The sequence below is a fragment of the Mastigoproctus giganteus genome, chromosome 10, assembly GCF_048544385.1.
Source record: "Mastigoproctus giganteus isolate SK-2022 chromosome 10, ASM4854438v1, whole genome shotgun sequence".
Lineage (NCBI taxonomy): Eukaryota > Metazoa > Arthropoda > Arachnida > Uropygi > Thelyphonidae > Mastigoproctus > Mastigoproctus giganteus.
The window spans coordinates 60,494,366-60,517,947 of record NC_143584.1 but is presented as its reverse complement, the minus strand read 5'-3'; the positions used below and the strand labels follow the sequence as shown (position 1 = coordinate 60,517,947).

General features: G+C 34.9%; 1 protein-coding gene across 1 annotated transcript in view; it reads left to right on the top strand.

Moving 5' to 3' along the window:
* LOC150079049 (meckelin) overlaps positions 1-23,582 on the top strand; it is an 860,544-nt gene that overhangs the window by 267,935 nt on the left and 569,027 nt on the right. Inside the window, exon 9 of the mRNA XM_090382499.1 lies at positions 15,327-15,435. Within this exon, the coding sequence (XP_090238625.1) occupies positions 15,327-15,435 (109 nt within the window). The remainder of the gene's footprint in view (positions 1-15,326; positions 15,436-23,582) is intronic.

Here is a 23,582-nt window from a genome sequence, read left to right as displayed (position 1 = left end):
TTAATTTATTAATTAATTATGTTATGTTATTAATTATATTACGTTTGTAATCTAAGTCGTTATATGTATTTATTTAAACGTACAATTTAACTGCTAACGAAGTTCAACTAACGCTATCTAGTACGGTATATAACCTACGGTATATCTAGTACGGTATCACAATGGCGGGAAAGTTAATAACGGTAGCGGTAGTTATGAACACGTGGAAACCCTTACCGATACTTTTACAAGACCGAGTAAAGAATAAATACACCAAATTAATCAAAAAATCACAAAATAATGTTATACTACTAAATTTAAATCAAAAGTTTTAGAAAAACAATAATTTCAAATCAATAAATAAGAAAAATCCACTTAGCGGCCGAAGTGGACTGGCTTCACTTCCTTGGTTTTTATGTGTTTCTTAACTAATAGCATAACCCCTCCCCCCTTCCTATCCTGTCTATCCTTTCTGTAGACGTTGTACTCCCCAAATTGCAGTTCTGCATCTCTTATATCTGTGTGACACCACGTCTCTGATATCCCAACAATATCTGCCTTTGATGTTTTGAGCAATACCTCAAATTCATCAATTTTATTTACTAAACTCCTAGCATTGGTGTACACGCAAGTATACCTGCACCTGTTTCTATTCTTAGCTACCCTAACACAACCCATGTGTTTACTTGTACCGCAATAGCTCCCAGCAGTCTCTGAAATACCATGCATCTTGTTTTTCAGGCTTCTGCTCATTCTAATAGAAGCAGTGCAAGAATCTCTTTCACCTCTGCCAGTGGCTACTGTCAATCTATTGGTCTTTGTCTCCCCCCAAGCTAGCAGTTTTCCGACCCACCTAACACTGCCTCGATAGCATCAGAAAATATTCTTGCACCCTTTCTATTTAAGTGTATCCCATCCCTGTAGAAGCAATCTCTCCTGTTAACAAGTACAGTCCAGGCTGAAAAAAATTCTACCCGTTGAGCCTTGCACAATCTTTCCAGGGCCGAATTGATCGACAAGGCTCTCATCATATACTCCCTCCTATCGTGTCTGGGCAGAATTGCAGACACTTTCAAATTCAACCCTAATTTTCGGCTTTTGTTCAACAGTGACCTGTACTTGTTAAGTAATTCTGTCGGTCTCCTACTCTTAATATTATTAGTGCCAACGTGTACAACTATATCACCTTTTGTGCCCTTAAAAGATGATATTCGCTCTACAACGTCATCAACCTTTGCCCCTGGCAGGCATAATAGATTTATTCTCTGTAATGTGCTACATTTCATCATACAGTACTTATATGGGTATGAGATTGTATATGACACTATCTTTTGTAAGAAGCAAAAGTAATGCAATCGAAAATTGAAGAACACATATCAACAAAATTTTCTGTCGAAAAAGAAAAAGGTGATGCATTTGCCTTGAGTCCCACATATAGATAGAATTTTTCAGTTTCAAATGAAATTTCACAATGAGTGTGCAGTGCATAGAAAGATGCAAATATAGATGTTGCATTTTATGGTTATGATGATGTCATGTGTACTGAATATTTATTTGCATATTTTGTTATACAACATAATCTTCCTCTGAATTCTGCTGATAATGAGGTACGTTTGAAACAACAAAATACAGTTGTGGAAGTACACACACAACATTATTGTTAGGAAAATTGCATGGACAGGGAAAGAAGAGGAAATGATGGCTCTGAAAAATGTTCTTTTTTGATTGATACAGATGGCAGTAATGAGAATGATTCCATGCTATAACTTATTGTGGTGAATTTTCATATTAAAATAATTGTCAGATTGAAAGCACCTTGATCTTGGTATCTCTGCATTGGAAGGCAGCTCTATAGGGCAGAATAATTGAATACTTTCTAAACGACCTGAAAGCATTTGGAATTCTTTTAAAAAACTATTTGGCATGTAGTGTTGATAATGCACATGGAGTAGTAAGTGTAATTAAAAGAACAGATTCAGCATTTGGTGATAATAGTCTACCCTTGTGAGATTAATTTATAGTTGGCAAAGAGGCTACATACCACCCAGTGAAAGTGGTTGATGAAAATTACTATTGTCTAGAGAAAAATACAGAAAGGAGTGGTAGATTTAAACAATTTCGCTTGATGTATGCCACTGAAATAAAAAAATCATAGAACTGATCATTATATTCGAATTCAAAGGAAAAAATTCTTTACTAGAAACTACACAATTTTATTATGTTCAAATTTCCAATAGTTTGGACTGCCTGATACTTTTATCTAATACTGAATTAAGAAAGTTTTCCTATATTTTGCTGTTACAACTCATTAAAAGTGCAGGATATCCAGCAAAATTTTTTATACACTTTGACATGTTTTAATGCTTATTCTCCTATAGAAAGCAATGAAGCAACACAGTGTTGGAACTGCAAATTCAATTTAATTTTGTTGTTCACAAAGGCAATCACAGCATCTTCTCAAAATCAGCTGCAACAGAATGAAATTGGAGTGCTTATAGAAATAGTCGGCTAAAGTAAAGAAAGCCAACACGAGAACGATGAGAAACGTCGGATGACTTACGTGGAAAATTAGTTTCCCGACACTGGACTCTAGAGCTGCTCACTCGATAAACAGACAGTAGGTGTTATTGGTCTGGAGCCGAAATCGAGAAGGATATATTGATTGACAGGTAGGCATGGCAAACGATGAAATGATTGGTGGTGGGCGTGACAGACGACAAGCTACTGTGTAGTCATTGGTTGGCATTATAATGTGTATTTATGAGTAAAGAACGGTGCATAATAGTTTTGTGATGATTGGTAAACAGGTAATAGTAGCGATGAATCTTTTAAAGATGGAAGAAATTTGTAAGGAAAATAAAACGTTGGTTGATTATTTTATGAAAACTAAATTAATAAAAATTTTGTTCTGTTCATTTTTATGTTCTTCATTATGTTTTTTTCTCATTTTTAAAAGCAGATTTTTGGAATTCATGAGTGTTTTTACTATACTGTTGATTTAGGTTTGGTTACGAAAAAAGGAAAAGGTTTTTTTTTATTTTTTGTTATATTTCGTAACCTGACCTTAAAAATAAAAGTACAGTAATAAAAAATTAATATTTTGTTAATAAACAATTTATGCTCTAGTCCACCCATGATTCTAAAGAAAAAATGTTAGGTTGCTTGCCCCCTCCATTTCGGGAGGGGTTCAAGCTCCCATGGGATTCAACTAGAGGTAACCTGACCTTTTTTCTCCATTAAGGCATATTATTAAACAAGAAAATAAAAATACAGTGATAAAAAAATTTATTTTTTTATGAATGTATTTCTAAATATGACTGATTCTAAAGAAAAAAGGTTAGGTTACCCCCTCCTCTTCGGGAGGGGTTCAAGCTCCCATGGGATTCAAGTGGAGGTATTTTATTTTAATTATTATTTTTTTTTATTATTAGCCATATGGTACAAGGAAACCTCAGGGTTATGCTGTACAAGAAAAAAAATAAATTTCTGAGTTACCCTGAGAGAGAGAGAGAGAGAGAGAGAAGAATGATGATATCCAGCTCAGGATCCTGGGTGTGCCAAGCCCATACTGACCAGACATGAGCTCCTGCGAGCAACCTGACATTTTTTTCACCATTATGGAAAGCGTCCATTAATGCTACTAAAGTGATACTAAACCGATGTTATCATGTGTTGTGTTTACGCACCAATCAGCACATTGTTTGCCATGCCTACCTGTCAATCAATATATCGTTTTCGACTTTGCTCCTGACTGATAACACCTACCGTCTGTTTACCGAGTGAGCAGCGCTAGAGTGCCGTATTGAGAAACTATTTTCCATGTAAGTTATCCGATGTTTCTCGTGTTGGCTTTCTTTACCTTCACCAAATAGTCTTTAAGCGAGTCCATTTAGTTTTTATTGTTTCATGATATTCTGTTATTCATGACATCCCAAAGAAAGAAATCCATGGACATTAGTAGGATGGTAATTTCTGCCTGTGTCATACAATCTGGGACTGTAGTGATGACAGCAGTATACCATCTTGGTTCTTGATTCTTTGTTACAGTTGCTTTCTTGAAATATATAAATATTCAGGAAGTTTAGCTATCTATTGCTTGTAACTATGTAATCAAAGGAAAATATTCTTGCAAGAACATGGGAACTTATGTCAGTTGACATCGGAACCTATGGGGAATCATTGTTATGTTACTTAACTTAATGATAGAGGATTAGTAGTAATCTTCTGTACACATAGCCACTCATTGTATTGATTTGGTTCATGCACTCATAAAAGTACACAGAAATAAAGTTTCCATAATATTGAACAATCAATTTATTGGAGTCCATAAATATAGCAAACAGCCAGTTTACTCATCTGTATATTTCATTTTGTTGCCATGTTACTGCTCATACAACAGTGTACCAACCAACCAACCAACAACTTGAAATGACTGTTCTGTGATAACTGTTCAGATCTTAACAATTCCTCATCAGTGTTCTTTTCACTTTCTGGACTGCATAATTTTCCATTCTTAGATTTGTATACTCTTTGACTCTTGATTTCTGCATCAACTTATCTTCCATTTGTTTGATTCTTCATTGAGGCTGTGAATCAAATTCAAGGAGCCACCAGTATTTACAGCTGTATTTACATATTAACACTTCAGTGAGTTACTGCTTTTCACCACAAAAACTCAGACTGTACAACCTTGAAAGTCAACAGTTTTAATCAACAAATTTTTCTTCTAGATAGTTTCTTAAACTGTAGTATCATTTTTCTGAGATATCCTAAAATTTTTTTCTCCCCTATTTAGATGCTTGTCAAGCCAATAGACCTCTGCTTAGTTTTTTCATTAATAACATTATGTAACTTTGTTTCTGCATATCTTGTATTCTTATATAATATAAATATAATTATTATGTAATATAAATATATTATTATACAAGATGTTTGGAAATTCACTATATACCTGTATAGTGACTTTCTGAACACCCTGTATATACAGTGAAACCCCTCTAAGACTTCAATTCTACATATATTTAGTCTTTTATAGACATGGTTGTCTTGCAGAGATATATATATATATATATATATATATAAAAAAAGTCATATATCATGATATAACAAAAATTTTAATAGGACAATAGAAATAGAGCTCTTAATTTAAAAACATTTTATTTGAAACTATAAATTATTTTTTAAAATTAATTGTAAAAAGTTTAAAAATAATTTTCTGAAATATTCAGGTAACCTAGTTTGTCTGGATGATTTCATTTTTTGTTGAATTATGTCCTTTTCTAAAATAGTTTAAAAATAATTTAATAATTGTAATGTTTTATTATTACCTAAATTGCAAGATAAATTTTAAGTCCTAAAACAATATTTAAACTTTCTCCTATTGGAATTTTAATTTCTTCAGCATCTTCATTTATATTCATATTGTCATTGTTGTCAGTTTTTTAGGAGAATTATCCAGTGCTTCTCAGTTTTCACCTTCATTTTCACATGTGACTGAACCATCTTCAAATTCCATATCAATGTTTATATTTATCTGCTGTCCAAGTTGAACAATTTTTTTTTGTACTTCCATAAAATTAATTTGAACAGCAATCTCCATGTCAGTATCACAGTTAATTCCACGTTTATTGAAACAGTTTTGTATAATATTTTCACTAACACTATTCTGGGCCAATTTTATGAATTCAGCGTGTCTGCTAGTGAAAATTTTTTAAACTAATTCTTCAACATTTCATGCCATCTCCATAATTGCTACTAATGAGCAGCAGCCTGGAAAACAAGGTGCCTCGGGATTTCAAGGATTGATGGGAGTCATCATGAAACAACATAGGCTGTGTTAGGATAACTAAGAGTAAGAACAGATGCATGTATACTTGTTTTAAACATAAAACTTGAATTTTCTTTTCAGAAAACCAAGCGTTCACACACACACACACACACACACACACACACACACACACACACACACACACACACACAGCAACATATGCATGCATATATATATATATATAGGTTAGATAAGTGTATAGGTACTGGTGCTGACCTGTCAGGTGTAGCTACAATGGAAAAAATTTAAAAAGTGCTTGAAAAGTACAAGCACATTACATAAAATTTAAATAAAATTAAATGAAAATATATAATTGGTACTTAATGCTGTAGGTACTAAGATTTTAACTGCATCATCAAGGGCCAGCAGCCAAAACCAAAGGAAACACACAGCAATGAGAACGCCTCTGTTTCTGTCATGATGTATACGCTGCAGACAACAAAGTGAGCATACGTATACATCTAAGGCGACTCGACAGAGACCAAAAAGAAAAGGAATAAATAACAAAACCAGTATAATACCAAAGGAAATAAAAAGTAAAATGCAAAATTATGCTAAATTTAAAAATAATTAATTTTAGATAAAGAAAAATTGAAATGCTAAATTATGCTAAAATTAAAACCAAATAATTCCAGTTAGAGAAAAATTGAATTTTTAGCAAACAGCCCTACTTGAATTTTAACAAAGGGTAATTTCAAGATGAAAAAATGTGACAGCTTACTGTCCAGCCTGGCTGGAGACAGTGAGGGAAGTTTTTTTTTTTTTTTTTTTTTTTGTTAGTTGTTGGCACATTGGCTTCTGTGGCCATAATGCACTTCCCAAGGTTTTTGCACTACTCTGATCTAAGCCTGAGGCGGGATTCAAACCTGCGACCTTTGGGTTGTCAGGCAGGCACTTTACCCACCCGGCTAGCCCGGTCGGCCATCAGGGAAGTGAACACAGCAAGGCTGTAATGGAAACCAAAGAAGTTAGTTAAAAGTTCCCAGCGAATTTGTAACAGTTAAAGCAACACCGAGTATGGGGGAGAAGGCGTGAATTGGTCAAAGTAAACCTACCAGTGTGACAGGGAAGATGGCAATTAAACAAATGAGGCAAATGGACTAGCAAAGGGGAGAAATCAAGCTCTAACAAAGTAGCATTGAAAAGACTAAATTTTGTTGTAGAAGGTAAAAAGAAGTGATAGCAGAAAAATAGTATCTCAAATATTGCGTTCTGCTAGCCTAATCATGTACATGGTATAGGATGTAGTGTTTAAGAACAGCAAAAAATAATTGGAAGAAGGGGAATATAGTAGTGCTCGGGCAGTCCGGGGTTGCGTAACCAGTACCTGAAGTAGGTCCCCGGACATAGGACTGGCCATTTGCCTCATGTGTTTAAGTCAGTAATGGTATTGTTTTTTCAAATATGAGAATGAGCAATGTCAAAAAGAAAAAGAAAATAAAGACGACAAAACAGTTAGCAAGACATGACAAGCAAAACATAATACCCCCGAAGTTAATACCCCGAGGGCCAATCCGTGGGGACAGGCTTTCTACACCCTGAGACATGATGGAGGCTAGGGAATATATGACTATACATTATGTACAAGCCTGAATTTAGATAGAGATGAACCAGTAATTACTTCTAACAAAGACAATATTATTAACATGAAACATGAATGAAATTTAATAGGAAAAATTTTCCCTATTAAATTTCACGATATTCAGTGCTTTCCTAAAATGATGGTAGAGGAAGGCTGGAGGGAAACTATTAGCAAGCAGTTTATTATGGAGTAATTTGATATTGTCTCAAAAGAGATTGATGTAGTGCCAATTACATATAGTGCCAATTCTGATGCATTGAGAGAGAGAGTATTATATTTGAATGCACTTTTTTTGAATTTAGGATGAAGCTGACTACATAAAATCATTTCTTTTAGTATATATGTTAATTACAGTTTGAGGGCCATTGATATTAATGTTCAGGTCTAAATAGCTAGCTGAAAAGTCATTGTAATAAGTTCTCTTCAGAATAAGTTCTGGAGGATAAATACCAACAAAGTCCTGTATAAATAAATATAGGGTAGTTGAATATTAACAAGTTATCTATATACAGGAACTCCCCGACTTACGAAAATTCAACTTTATGTAAGTTTTTGCCGGCCTGTGCAAAATTAAAAAAATCATGGAAATGTATTTTGCATCCCGTAGGAATAAAAGGATACTTCCTTTTGTGAAAATATCGTAATGTGAACCCAATAACACCTTGCTTTTTGTTTTTTTTTTTCTCTCTCTATCTCTCTCTCTTCTAATTTGTTCCAACTTCCAACTTCAACTTCCAACTTCCTTGGAAGTTGAAAATTTCGCTATATTACTAAGCTATTTATCTCTTTAAAAGATCATTTTTTATAATGGAAATTGCACTACCCTTTCATTGTTATCATATGTTCCGTTATAAGAATCAATTTTGAATGCCTTTGTGATATTTTTCTAAAGCACGTTTCTGGAGGTCACAACCATAAAACAATAAAAACCATTTGCACTTTCTGGTTTATTGGGCTTTTCTCTTAGTGCATCTAATTATAAATGGGTAGTAAACTTGATATTATTGCATTTGCGATAATACCGATAACTGCAATTGTGTGGGTTTTTATGCTATTATTGGGAAATGTATTCCCCTTCACTGCAATCTTCAGTCATATTAAAAAAAAATTTCAGAAACTTCTCTTCATTCCTATTTACATATTACAATGATGAAGGGAAAGCAACCAACGGAAAAGTGCAAGTGGTGGTGCCAGGAAACGAAACAAAATTGATTAAAAAATTAAGATGAAAATGATTAAGAAGTTTGTCATCTATTGCAAAGGAATTAGGTCTTGCTGCTTCAACAATGAATACTATTTCAAAGGACAGTGCCTGTATAAAAGAACATCTCAAAGGATCAATGAACTTAAGATCAACAGTGATCACAAAACAGCGTTCAGGTGCTATATCGAAAATGGAACAGCTGTTAATAATATGAATGGAAAATCAGATTCAGAAGTGAGTGCCCCTGAGTCTAATGACCATTCAAGCAAAAGCAAGAAGTATTTATAAAGATATTAAGGATAAGTACAGTGAGCTCCAATCCAAGTTCGTGGCAAGCGTCGGGTGGTTTAATAGGTTCAAGTATCGCACTGGTTTCCACAGTGTTAAAATATATGGTGAAGTCACCAGTGCCGATTCTGTAGCTGCAGAGAAATTTTGTGATGTTTTGGAAAAAATTATTGAGGAAGGCTATTCAACGCAGCAAATTTTTAATGCTGACGAGACTGCTCTGTATTGGAAAAAAATGCTGGATCGAACATACATTGCCAAAGAGGAAAAGACAATGCCACGTTTCAAGTCTCCAAAAGATAGTGCCACACTCTTGCTTGGGGCTAATGCAACGGGAGATTACAGATTAATGCCACTGTTTGTGTACCATTCTGGAAATCCTCATGCATTTAAGGGAATCAATAAAGCCACCCTATCCATGCATTTCCAACCGAACCAGAAAGCATGGATAACAATATCTCTCTTTGAGGATTGGTTTAAATGCTGCTTCATTCCTGAGGTTGAAAAATATTGTATAGACAAGACGTTCCTTTCTAGATTTTGCTTCTAGTAGATAATGCTCCTGGACATCCTACACATCTAGATGATTTAAATTCAAACATGAGAGTCATATTTCTACAGCCAAACACAATTTCATTCATCCAACGTTTGGATCAGGGTGTTATTTCAAATTTAAAAGCATACTATTTACGCACAGCATTTGTTCAGGCATTGTCTGCAGTAGACAATGAGAAAATTACATTGAGACTTTTGGAAATCTTACAATATTTACCATGCGATCTTAAACATTAATAAGGCCTGAGCAGAAATTACTAAAAGTTGTTTAAATGGCACATGGAAGAAAATATGCCCACAAAAAATATGTAAAGGTTGCAGGGCTACTTCAGTTGGAGATTGATGCCAAAGACGTGGAGTTAATAGAAGAAGAAGAGAAGGAATTATCTAACGAAGAACTTATTGACTTGCAGGCAGCGATAGCGAAAGAAGAAGAAAAAGAGGCCTTGCTTATTGCTGTGTTTTCTTTGGTTTTGGCTGCCAGCCCTTGATGACGTAGTTAATATCTTAGGACCTACATTTTTAAGTACCATTTATATATTTTTATTTTATTTTTTTGAAATTTTATGTAATCTGCTTTTGTTTTTCAGGCACTTTCTAAATTTTTTTCATTTTAGCTACACCTGAGAGGTCAGCACCACTACCTACACAAATCTACCTATTTGTCTATATTTCATTATGGTTGCTGGGCATTTCTACTATTACTAGTAGTTTCCCGGATCCATAAACCATTATAATAATATATTTGTTCGTTTTTTTTAAATGTTCCATTTTATCAATACATCTATATATAATATAAATACAAATAATAGGATGTATTGATAAAACTGAACATCTAGAAAAGAACGAGAAAGTTATTAATTCATTTAATCTGATTATGGATCCGGGACACTACTAGTTATAGCAGGAATACCCAGCAAATTGGTAGGTGGTAGATGACTTTCATCAACCGGTGAAATACCATCACTTTTCTTATTGGAGGCTTGAAGTGGTGAAACCCATGTTTAGTCTCTAGAGCAAAGTTTCCGGCACCCCCCTCCCCCCATACTTCTCCTTCAACCCATGCACGGTACTAAGTACTATAGGTTTTGATACCTTTCGTGTTTGGGATTTTCATAAAAAAAAACCATAACGAAATGTAGACAAATGTATTTGATCAGTGTATTTATTGGTTAGGGTTGCAGACCTATCAAATGTAATTACTATGGAATAAATTGAGAATGCCTGCAAGGTAAAAGCAGAAACTGCTCTTTTACCTTGCAGGCATTCTCAATTTATTCCATTGTAATTACACTTGACAGGTCAGCAACCCTATTCAATACACTGAACAAATACATTTGTCTATATATATATATATATATATATACGTAAACCTTTTTTTAGATTTTTGAAGCGATCCGTAGATCTCAGTAGTTTGGGAACCACTGCTCTAAATGGCTGTCAGATAAACTAATGAGACATGTGGCCAAGAATAAAAACCATGAGGATGCATATATGTTATTGAGCATCACAGGAGCCTATGTAGATACAAACTAGTCTGTAATCAAGTCACAAAGGAGTTTAGGCAAGTGAAGGCAGATTATTAGAAATCTCTGGCTAAGGATGCAAAGGAAAAAAGTAAACACCTCTTTACTTATGTAAAGACAAGGACGCGACTGAATCAGATTAGTCCACTTGATTTCGTTGGTTTGGCTGTCATTGGTCCTGCTCAAGTTGCTGACAAATTGAGTGAGTATTTTACTTTTACATTCACACATGAGCAGTTCTTTAGGGACAAGGATGCCAGAAGTTTATCAAACTCTAACAGGGAACTAAATGATTTTGTAATAACTGAGAAGAAAAGTGGAAGAGATTTGTTCAATTTGCACATAGAAAAGGCACCTAGGATGAATGGGATCTATCTAATTTTATTAAGGGAAGCAGCAAAGGAACTAAGTAAACTCTTAGCCATAATTATGAGAGCATCCTTGGATTCAGAGGAGGTCACCAGACTGGAGATGTGCAAATGTATCCCCAATTCAAGTGGGGGGTGATCAAAGGGTGACTCAAATAATTAAAGACCAATTAGTTTAAGTTCTGTTCCAGGTAGAATAATGGACTGGTTAAAGAAGTTATGCAGGCTCATCTATACAAGACTGCAGTTACAGTTCAGACACAGCACTTCATAGTATCCAATTTGATTGGATACTATGAAGTGGCCCCAAAGGAACTGAATACAAAAAATAAATTTGATGTCATTTACTCGTGTTTCAAGAAAGCCTTTGATACTGTTGCACATAAATAACTGCTGTATAAATTGGAGCAGTGTGGCTTTAAGGAAATTGCTGCTATGGATAAAGGGATAGGTGAGTGGAAAAAGATAGTGGCAGTCAGTGGACATTGTTCTTTGTGGACTTATGTTATTCGTGGAGTCCTCCAGAGTTAATTGTTGGGTCCAATGTTGTTTTATATATTTAGCAACTATATTGATTGAAGTAAAACTGCAGCCATTATTAACCCACTGTGGGATGGAAGCCTTCTCAACAATTCGCATTGTGGAAAATGGACCCTAATCTGTCACGCCGGTCCAATGCGAGTTGTTAGATTAAGCATTTAGCAGTCAAGGTTTTGAACCGCTGTTTACTCAAAGAGTGTGTGCTACTGCACTCCTGCTCCTGATCACCTGGCTTCGGAGGCCTTTCATTGTTTAAAGTTTTATTTTTAAAAAGCCTTTCATTTGAGGTGTACAAAGCCTTGAATGGTTTGAGCATGCTCAATGCTGATGGGATTTTTCCTCTTGCTCAGAATAATCACCTGAGAGGGCATAAGTTCAAATTGAAGAAAGACAGATATAGGATAGATGTGCGGAAATTTGCCTTTAGCCTGCGGGTGGTTGGTAGGTGGAACAGACTTCCATCCCTTGTCGTGGAAGTTGATAGCCTAAATAAGTTTAAGGCTCAGCTGGACAGGTATTTCGAACGAACAGAGGGGTGAAGTGGAAGTGGTTATTTTTTATTTATTTATTTTACTTTATTTATTTTTTTTTTTTGGCTGATGCTGCATAAGCTTGCTTTCTTGCATCAAATGCCTCTACTAATGCTAATGCTAATTTTTTAAAGCCTTAATGTCCAAGTTTGCAGATGATGCAAAGGTTGGCAGGGTGGTTAATGACACTAATCACGGTATGCTACTGCAACAGGACCTAGAAAAGTTAGGCAAAATGGGTTGAGAAATGGTAATTGAAGTTTAACATTGAAAAATATGAAGTACTGCGTATGGGTAGCAATAACCCCAGAATGACCACCAACTGTGTGGTACTACACTCAGGGTTGTGGAAAATGAAAAAGACCTCAGGGTAATTGTTCAGTCTATATGAAGTTCTTAGCAGTGAAGACAGCTTGTAGGATTTTGTCACGATATACTGCAATTTTGCTTGCAGTGATAAGGAGGTGATTATCCCATTGTATAAGGAAATGGTCAGGCCACATCCTTAGTACTGCATAGAGGAGGCTTTATTTTAGGAAATTTGTAGAGCTGCTGGAACTAGTACAGAGAAGGGCAACGAGATAGGTGAGTGGAACAAAGGTGTGTTTTAACCAAGAAAGGCTTCAGTTCTGCAAATTACAGTGTCTAGATACTAGGCACCTGTGAGCTGTTCTGATTGGGGTGTTTAACGCTTTGAATAGATTGAGCAAGCTCAATCTATTCAAAGTTTGACAATTCAAAGCTGACAAGATTCTTCCTCTTTCTTAGACTATGCACATGAGGGGACAAATTCAAATTGAATAAGGATGGTTGCAAAATAGTTGAGTGGAAGTTTGTCTTTAGCCAGTGGTCAGTTGATTGCTGGAAGAAACTTCTATCTCTTGTTGTGGAAGTTTTTAGCGTAAATAAATTCAAGTAAGAACTAGACAAACTATTGGAGGGAGTGGAAAAAGTAATTGGAAGTGTGTGTGTGTGTGTGTGGGTTTTTTTTTTTTTTGGAAAATAATGAAATAATGTGGCAAATAATGAAAGAAAGATTGCTTTCTTTCATTATTTGCCACTGCTAATGCAGATTTTATCAGCTGTAGATCAATTTAAATGATTGAATGATTACTTGATATATTAGTAAAAAGGAATAATAAACTGACATTACTTAAATTAAGCATTATCTAAAATAATGAGATCTTCCTGTTTTCTTTTTTCATATTTTTTTAAGCCATTCAGAAAAATAGCACTTTTCATCCATGCTTTTTTATTGACATACCAATCAACATTCATGGAGGCCATATTCATGTTTTTAAAACTTTTTTTTGTTAGTGCAGTATTAATTATTGATGGTGTTTTTGGATCATTTTGTCCCAAAGAAATTGCACAGTAAAATTGTCACTCTTTGGTTTTTTTAACTGAAAGAATTAGAACCTTTAAACAATAATGATTTATCTTTTTTTTTTTTTTTTTTTTTTTTTTTTCTTCAAACAGGCCTCTGAGGTTGGGTATATTCATACTGTAGTTTTTAGTGTTTTGCACCAACCTTGCGTAGAAATAAAAATAAAAACACCAAGGAAACAGAACTTTTGATAACTGTGTTTATAATAAATTACAATAACCTGTATTTACAATAAATTTAACTTTACAATAAACTATACATATGAATTATTAAAATCTGCTACATTACAATCAATAAAATGCATTAAAATATACTAGATTAAAAGCGATAAAATCGATTTTATCGCTTTTAATCTAGTATATTTTAATGCATTTTATTGATTGTAATGTAGCAGATTTTAATAATTCATATGTATAGTTTATTGTAAAGTTAAATTTATTGTAAATACAGGTTATTGTAATTTATTATAAACACAGTTATCAAAAGTTCTGTTTCCTTGGTGTTTTTATTTTTATTTCTATGCAAGGTTGGTGCAACACTAAAAACTACAGTAATAATGATTTACTTAGTAAAGCATGATAAAAGAGCCAGTTTCTACATTAAAGATATGTTTGGTTTTTTATTGTAGTGTTAAAGATGGCAAATGCAATATCTGCCTTTCCACATCATTTTCATTCACAGATGCAGGTTAACTATATGCACTCTTCAGAGCAATATTATTTCTGTTAAAAATTTACTAAGTCGTCCATTTCTAGCAGAAAATGTGTCTTTTTTAAAGATTTTGCCAAATTCAAACCTTTTTCTTGTAGTGTTGGACTGCTTACTGTAATTCATCTTTCACATGAGCACCGTCAAACCAGGTGAGTTTTAATACTCGTTAATTTCTTGATATGGTTGATAAGTTTCTCATTGAATATTTTTAATTGCATTCTGAGTCCACTTTTCTTTAATATTATTTTTTCTTGTAAAATATTTAAAACTGTAAAACTATTTTTAATGTGACCCCTCTCTGACCAAACCACAACCATTAACCTTGCTGTTTGGTGGCCAAATTTATTAATTTTATGCTTTTCTTCCAACCATCTTTCAATATATCCTTTGCTGCATCTTCTATAACTTCAAAATTTAAAATTTTCTTTTTTCTGCCTTCATGTCTAGATCCGAAGATGGATAAATCAGAAATAAATGAATGAAATAGCTATTTGGTAGGCAATATTTATACAGTTACTTCAGAAACTAGATTCATAGTAATCTTTGAAAAACACTATTTGCTAAACAACAGGATTAACAGTCCCTGTCAGGTAAGACAATGGTCATCTTAGAGAATTACAGATTGCTAGAAATCTGAGGAATACACCAGCCAACCAACAACAGAATACAGTTTTAATACACAGGACACTTATTTCAAACCATTCTAAGAAATATTGATCTTTTGTAAAGATGGTTGCTTATAGAGGTTTCACTGTATTCTATCTATATTATGCGTTGCTTAATTATATCTGAGAACAGAAGACAGAAAATCTTCATTGAATTATTTTAGGCCAAAAGAGAAGAATGCTCCTTGGATATATTATCTTGAGGATGATGCAAAAACAGAATTATATAAAACAAATGTTCCTTATTGGTTTAGTTCTAATCCTGAATTACCGGTAAGTAATTATACCAAAAGTGGAATTAGTTTGCTAGAAATAACCCATTATTTTAGTGTGACTTATTCTTCTTTAAATGTAATGTATATCTGCCAACTCTCCAGATTGATGACAGAAATTTGTTGGTTGGCCAGTTCATTGGTTGTGGTAGTGATGTTGCAAAATGGAAATGTGCAATAATAGTGTTGTTATCTGGTTATGTACAGTCATTTCATGGTATTGGTTTGGTGTGAAGCTAATTAATAATGTATTTCATTAAGAAGCCTGAGAAATATAACATTAAATTCATATTTTCCACATATTTTAAAATCTGAAAAAAAAAAAAAAAAAAGCAACATGTTTTGTATTATGTACCATAATAGATATGATTTTTCAGTTAGTGGGAAACATGATATAACGAGAAAAAATTTACAAACAAATAAGCATAATTACATCATGCTGTGCATAGAAAGAAATTCAAAAATAGATGTAACATAACATTTCATGGTGGTGATGATGATGTTGTACATGCCAAATGTTTATTTGAATCTTTTGTCATAGAATATAATCTTTCTCTGGATTCTGCTGATCATGTAAGTACACTGTTCAGAAATATGTTTCCTAGTTGTGAAATAAGAAAAAGGTATGGTTGCAGAAAAATAAAAATGTCATTGTCAGAACAGTCACTATTAGTGAAATTTCAAAGATATGTGAAAGAAGAGAATTGCTATAGGTGGTAGTAATCCAAGTGATTCAGTGAAATATCACCACAACAATATTCAGTGAAAATATCACCACAACAATATCTTGTTGTGGTGATATTTTCTAATTAAAAAATAACTGTCACCTGGAAAGCAGCTTGCACTGAGTGCCAGCATTGGAAGATGACTCTACAAGGTACAACATTGGAAATATTCTTTTGAACAACTTGAAAGTAAGTGGGATTCCTTCAAAAAAACTATCACCCACTTAGTGTTCATAATGTGCCTGTTATGGTAGGCATAAAAAGTGAAGTATCATGGGTATTAATGGGTATCATGGGTGAAGTATCTTGTTGTGGTGATATTTTCTAATTAAAAAATAACTGTCACCTGGAAAGCAGCTTGCACTGAGTGCCAGCATTGGAAGATGACTCTACAAGGTACAACATTGGAAATATTCTTTTGAACAACTTGAAAGTAAGTGGGATTCCTTCAAAAAAACTATCACCCACTTAGTGTTCATAATGTGCCTGTTATGGTAGGCATAAAAAGTGAAGTATCATGGGTATTAAAAGATGAGATTGAGCACTTGTTGGTAATAACCTTCCTATGAAAATGGTTGAATATCGGTTGGAAATTTACTACTATCCAGAAGAATGGCCTAAAAGGAAAGAAAGATTTAAACAATTTTCAATTCAAGCATGCCACTGAAGTAAAAAAAAATATTTTGTGTTTACAATTTGGCCATCTGGTTAAATGTGTAACTTGACCAGTAGAACAGTGGCAACCTCTGAAAATTCTCTCTTTTTCATAACCTCAATACTCTTTAAAAGAGTTTTGAGGTAGTGAGAAAAATCAAGATTCTTCTTATTATTATTCCTTCTCTTGAACAGTTTATCTAGTCATTACTTTTATTTATTCAAATTACCTACCTCTACAACACCAGATCAGAGTTGGTTCCAACAATCTACCACTCTCTGGCTGGAGGCAAGTATCTGCACATTTGACCTCCAACCATCCTTCCTCAAATTTCATCATGTGTAGAGTCTGAGCAATAGGAAGGATTCCATTAGCATTGAGCTTACCCAATCGATTCAAGGCTTTAAACACCTCTATCAGATTTCCTTGCAGTCCCTAGTCTACAATTGAAACTTTTCCTGGTAAGAGCACCCTTTTTCTTGCCTCACCAATCTTGTTGCTCTTCTTTGCATCCATTCCAGCACATCAACGTCCTTCATGAAATGAGGCTTCAAAACCTGTATACAGTACATAAGATGTGGCATAACTATTGCCTTATACAATGGTATAATCATACGAGGAGTGATCATTTGACTTGTGGACTGGTCCAAAATCTTATCTTAGGTTTTAGCCTCCTCGAAATACTCTCCCTTGAACTTTACACACTTTCGCCACTGTCATATCCACACATTAAATGCTTCTCGCAAGCTGTTTTTCTATCTAAAGATTGCAAAGTGCTTCCATTGCGGCTCTGCAATCATCATTGTCTGATTCACAACGCTTGCCTTTCAGAGCTTTCTTCAGACATGGAAACAGGAAGAAATCACATGGGACTAAGTCAGGTGAATAAGGGTTATGTGGCAGAACCTTGGCACTTATGGCAGTGATCACTGACTGCACAATATTAACTGTATGGGGCCTGGCATTGTCTTGATGGAGAAACCCCTTCACACTAGAAAGTTCTTAATGTTGCTCATGAATGGCACAGTGAAGTTTACTCTGAGAACCTCAGCATATGCTTTCTTATTAATAGTTGTTCCACAAGGCACAAAATGTGTAACAAGAATGCCTTTTATGTCAGAAACACAAGAACCATTTGTTTGTCAGCTGAACGAGAAGCTCGAAATTTCTTAGGTCTTGGTGAATCAGAATGCTTCAACTCACTCGACTGTTGTTTTGCCTCTGGATCATAACAAAAAATCCAAGTTTCATCACAAGTCACTATTTGACTTAAGTAGTTTTGACCCTGTGTTTCAAAACAATCAAGCATTTCTTTGCACAAATCTACTCTTTGCTTTTTTTTGTTCTGGAGTCAAATTGTTTGAAATTCAGTGGGCACAGATTTGCAACATTTTCAGGCGATCTTTCACAATATTTTGAGCACTACCATATGAAATGAACATTCTAACAGCTAATTCACAAATTCAACCAAGATTTCCTGGGCTATTACAATTTGCTCAGGAGTTGTTGAGGAGGAAGGCTGACCAGGTCTTGGGTCATTTGCAACAGACTCGCAGCCTTCACTGAATCACTTGTGCCATTTAAATATGGCCGCCATACCAAGTCACTTAATACCATACGCTTTAACTGTTTTGACACATTTAAGCCACTTAAGTGCTTTTAAATGCCTGTCTATTACAATAACAAATCACATATCGCTGTTCAATCTGTATGTCCGACGTGATACTTGCTTCAAATGGATCGTCAGTGACACATGGCTGGAAAAAAAGTCTCTTCACTAGATTGACAAGTACTGGCATGTGCACAAGAGTCTGCTCAGTAGTGACTAGGGAGAGTGCCTCTAGTGGCAGTTATGGAAAGTTTGCATGGTAAACATAAAATATTGCACCAGTCCACAAATTAAATTATCACCCCTTGTATAATCACTTCCTTATCCCTAGTGGTAAAATTCCTGTATATCATGGACAAACCCCATGAACCCTTCCTGACAGCCTGTCTACACTGTCATACTTCATATCTGATTTTACAATTACCCAAGTTTTTTTTTTTTTTCATTCTCCACAGCCCTGAGTGTGGTACCACACAGCTGGTTCATTAATCTGGATTACTGCTCCCCATTTGAAGTACCTTGCATTTGTGAATATTAAACTTCAGTCCCATTTCTCAGCACTTTCCTGTACTGTTCTGGTCTGAGGCATAACTTACATTTAAATTTAATTAGTTTGAGAATACTACAGTAAACTAATAAATACTTAAATGCAATAATGACACTACTCTATTCACAGATCTAGAAAAATAAGTCTGAGCCTCATTTTTCTAGATTTTGTTGCAGTAGTGTACCCTGATTACTGTGATTACCTACACTCTCAACCTTCTTCAACCAACTTAGACATTGTCTGATATTCCTCCATCAATAGCATTAATAAATATAGAATACAACAATGGGCCCAGCACTGAACATTCTGATGGACTCCACTAATAACAGTCCAAGAAGTGCAGTGCCCATTGATAACCATGCTCTGTCTTCAAACACTCATCACCCCCCTTTATCCATGTCAGCAACTTGCCCTGAGTGCTACATTGCTCAGATTTGTATGGCAGTCTTTTATGTGCAACACTATTGAAAGTTTTTCTGAAATCTAAGTATATGATATCAAAATTATTCCTTTGTTATTGTATCAAAGTAACCGATTGCATTACTTAGACAAGATTGCCCTGTAAGAATTCCATGCAATGGCTGCAGTATAATTGCATTCTGTCAAAAATGTCCTCCCTTATTTCTTAAACAGTGACTCTATTACATTTACTGGTACAGAATTCAAGCTAACAGGTCTGTAATTAATCATGTCTCTGTTTATTCCTCATTTGTGAATTGGGAATATATTTGGACAGCTACAGTCCATGGGGACCTCCAGTGAATCCAGGGACACTCTCATAATCATGGTTAAAGGTTTGCTTCTTCTTTTTCTGCCTCCTTTAATATAATTCGGTAGAGTCCATCCACCACAGGCATCTTTTCTACATATAGTTTCTTCATCTTTCCTCTCAGTTTATCACAAAAGCATCATTCATCTTCCTGCCAGAATTTGACTCACTTCTGGCATCTCTATCCCTAAACAGAATTGACAGTGTGAATGTAGATATAAAATACCTATTTGGTTTATCAGCAACCTGAGCAGCATTATGAACAGTTAATCCATTTATATAATATAGTGAACCAATGTGATTTAACCCCTTCCTTCTGTTGTTTACAGTAGAAGGAAGGGAAGGTGCCTCCGTAGCCAGGTGGGCAGGAGCAGCAGTGCGTAGCACACGCATCTTGATTAAACTCGGATTCAATCCCATGACCAGCAAATATGGAGGATGCGGAAAGGTCAGGGAATGACCACCGCATATCCCTGGAGCAATATGGCCTTAGTTGCTAAATGCTCCTAAAAACCAAATAACAACAGAAGGAAGGGAAACTATTTGCTGCATTCCTTTGGATTATGCCAGAGAATTTATGTAATCTGCCTTAGCTTGCCCAGCCTCCTTTGTGATTTGATTGCAAACTAGTTTATATCCATCTCTATCATTTGCTAATTTATTTGCATCCTATTTTTCTTCACTGCCACAATTTTCAGCAGAGACAGCCATATTCACTTTTATTGTATGCAGTGGGGACAAACTGATGAAGCTAGAAATAGTAAATTCTAAATGGAAAGCAATCAGGGATGTAATAACAGAAGCCATTAGCCTTATAATACCAACTAAGGTACACAGTTCAAGGTGTAGACCTAATTGGTTGTCAGAAGTTTTAATTTAGCCAGTGAGTTATAAATTACTGGAATAAGTTACCTACATGGGTGGTAGAGGTTAATAGTTTGGGAAAATTTAAAGGTCAGCTGGATTACAGTAGAAGGAACCTATGGGAGGAGGGAAATGCATAAGTTATCTATTTCCTTTTTTCTTAGTAATTATTTATTTTTTAAAAATTTTCTTCTTCTTATTATTTTATTTTCATTATCATTATTTTTATTTAATTTTTCTTTTCTTTATTTATTTTTATTATTATTATTATTAATTTTTTCTTGGCTGGTGCAGCATAAGCCCTAGGCTTCCTTGCACCATGTAGTCATTGCTATATTAATTTGCAATCGATTCCTTGATTTTTTCCTCGATTATGCAATCGAGGAAAGACAGTTGCAGAATGGATGGGTGCAAATTTGCATTTAGCCAGTGAGTGGTTGATTGCTGGGGTTGATTGAATTTATTTAAGCTATCAACTTCCACAACTTCCGTCTGTCGTTGTGGAAGTTGATAGCTTAAATAAATTCAAGGAAGAACTGGACACACTTTTTGAGTTGGTGGAGAGGTGAATGGGAAGTTTTTTTTTGGCTGATGCTGTATATTGTAACTCAGTTTTTATTTATTTATTTATTTTTTTGGCTGGTGCAGCAGCATAAGCCTCAGGCTTCCTTACATCATATGGCTAATAATAATAAGCCTGCTTCATGCATCATATGCCACTGCTAATGCTAATTACACCCATGCAATCAGGCATCCAATTTAACAGAACTTTTAATCTCTCTCAATAAAACATCCAGTACCCCTGCTGGTCCGAATGTTGTCTGCTATATAATGTTAAAAAAACTAAATGACAAAGCAATAAATTTTTTGTTGAAATTCTCCCACTGAATATTTTTAGAAAATATTTATCCATGCTCCTGCCTTCACCCAGTTGTACTTGCTTTTCCGAAGCTAGGAAAAGATCATACCATCCCGCATAATTACAGGCCGATTTCATTGATTAGCTGTTTTGACAAAGCCTTAGAAAAAATGGTTCACAGATGGCTGATGTGGTTTCTGGAAACTAATAACAGTCTGTTAAACAAAAATTAGTACAGGTTTCAGAAGAATCTCTCAACCTTAGATGTGATGATCAAAACATCTGCAATGCTTTCATAAGGAGACAGCATGTGGTCATGGATAATCTCGATATTGAGAAAGCCTTCAATACTACTTCGCGATATGGTGTCCTCCAGGACCTTTGTTCTTTTTGTTTGAGGGGCAGTTACCCCAATTTATAAAAAACTTCCTTCACCACAGAAAGTTCCAGATAAGATATATGAGCAATTTATCCAAATCATTTGAACAAAAGGAGAGTGTGCCACAGTGTTCCATCCTCAGTTCAACATTATTTTCAATAAGAATTTCAAATATGACATGAGACATACCAAAAACAGGTGAATTATACATGTTTGCAGACTGACAAGAGATAATGACAACCTCATTATCTCTTGTCAGTCACAAATTATGAATGCCACTGAAAACGGCAAATTCAACTATACATAGCCAGAATAGAATCGTGGGTGCATTGGAATGTCTGTTCTTTAGCAGAAAATAAATCCACTATAATGCATTTCTGTAAAAAAATGGAAATTACACTGGATCCTGAAATATATTTAAAAAATAACCTGATTCCTCTTACCCACAATTTTCGTTTATTGGGTTTGCATCTAGACAATAAACTTAGTTTTTCTAGCCTACCTTTGAACAGCCTGTCTAAAAAAATTGAACATCTTAAGAGCTGTCTACTAACTCCTGGGGTGCTGATAGGCACTCCTTCACATGTCTTTATAAAATTTTAATTCAGTCCTGCTTAGATTAGTATTAGTATTAGTATTAGTAACGGCCGTATGGTGCAAGAAAGCCTATGGCTTATGCTGCACCAGCCAAAAAAAAAAAAAAAAAAAAAATCCGAACAAAACAATGATAAAAACAAAAATTAAATAAATAAATAATAATAATTAATAAAGAAATAAAAATAATAAAATGAAATTAAAAATTAAATAAAAAGGAAATTAATCCTATCATCCTATGCGCTTCCCTTACCCGAAAGTACTATCCAGATGACCTTTGAATTTCCCCAAACTGTCGGCCTCTACCACCCATGAAGGCAACTTATTCCAGTAATTTATAACTCGCTGGCTAAAATAAAACTTCCTGCAGTCCAATCTAAACATTTCCCCGCGTAACTTGAATTTATGTCCCCTAGTTCTAGCATCATTTATAATCTTGAAAATTTTGTCCTCATTCAGTTTACTGATGCCTCTCAGAGCCTTAAACACCTCAATCAAATCTCCTCTAAGGTGTCTAGTTTCCAAACTCTGCAACCCACATATTCGAAGTCTTTCTTCATAAGGACGCCCTTTTGCCGATCTCACCAGGCGAGTTACCCTTCTTTGCACCCTTTCAAGAAGTTCGATGTCTTTCTTTAGGTGCGGTCTCCATACTTGAACACAGTATTCCAAGTGTGGTCTAACATAGGCCTTATATAATGGGATTATCACGTCCCTATCTCTACTTCCAAAAGTTCGATAGATCATCGATAGGACACCATGGGCCTTCCTTGCAACCTGTTTACAATGCTCAGAGAATTTCATGTCTGACCGTATCGTAACACCCAAGTCCCTTTCCTCCAGTACTGGGTTTAGTTGAACTCCACCAAGTGAATAAGTTATTTTGGGATTACTGTTTCCCAGGTGTAATACCTTACACTTTGTTGGATTAAAGCACAGCTGCCATTTTTCTGACCATTCTTGAAGTCTATCTAGGTCTCTCTGAAGAAGCTCAGCTTGACAGTGATCATTAACTACTCTACCAATTTTAACATCATCTGCAAATTTAGACATCACGCCCTCTATCCCTTCATCAATGTCGTTTATGAAAATTAAAAACAACAGTGGTCCTAATACTGATCCTTGGGGAACCCCACTTCTTACATCA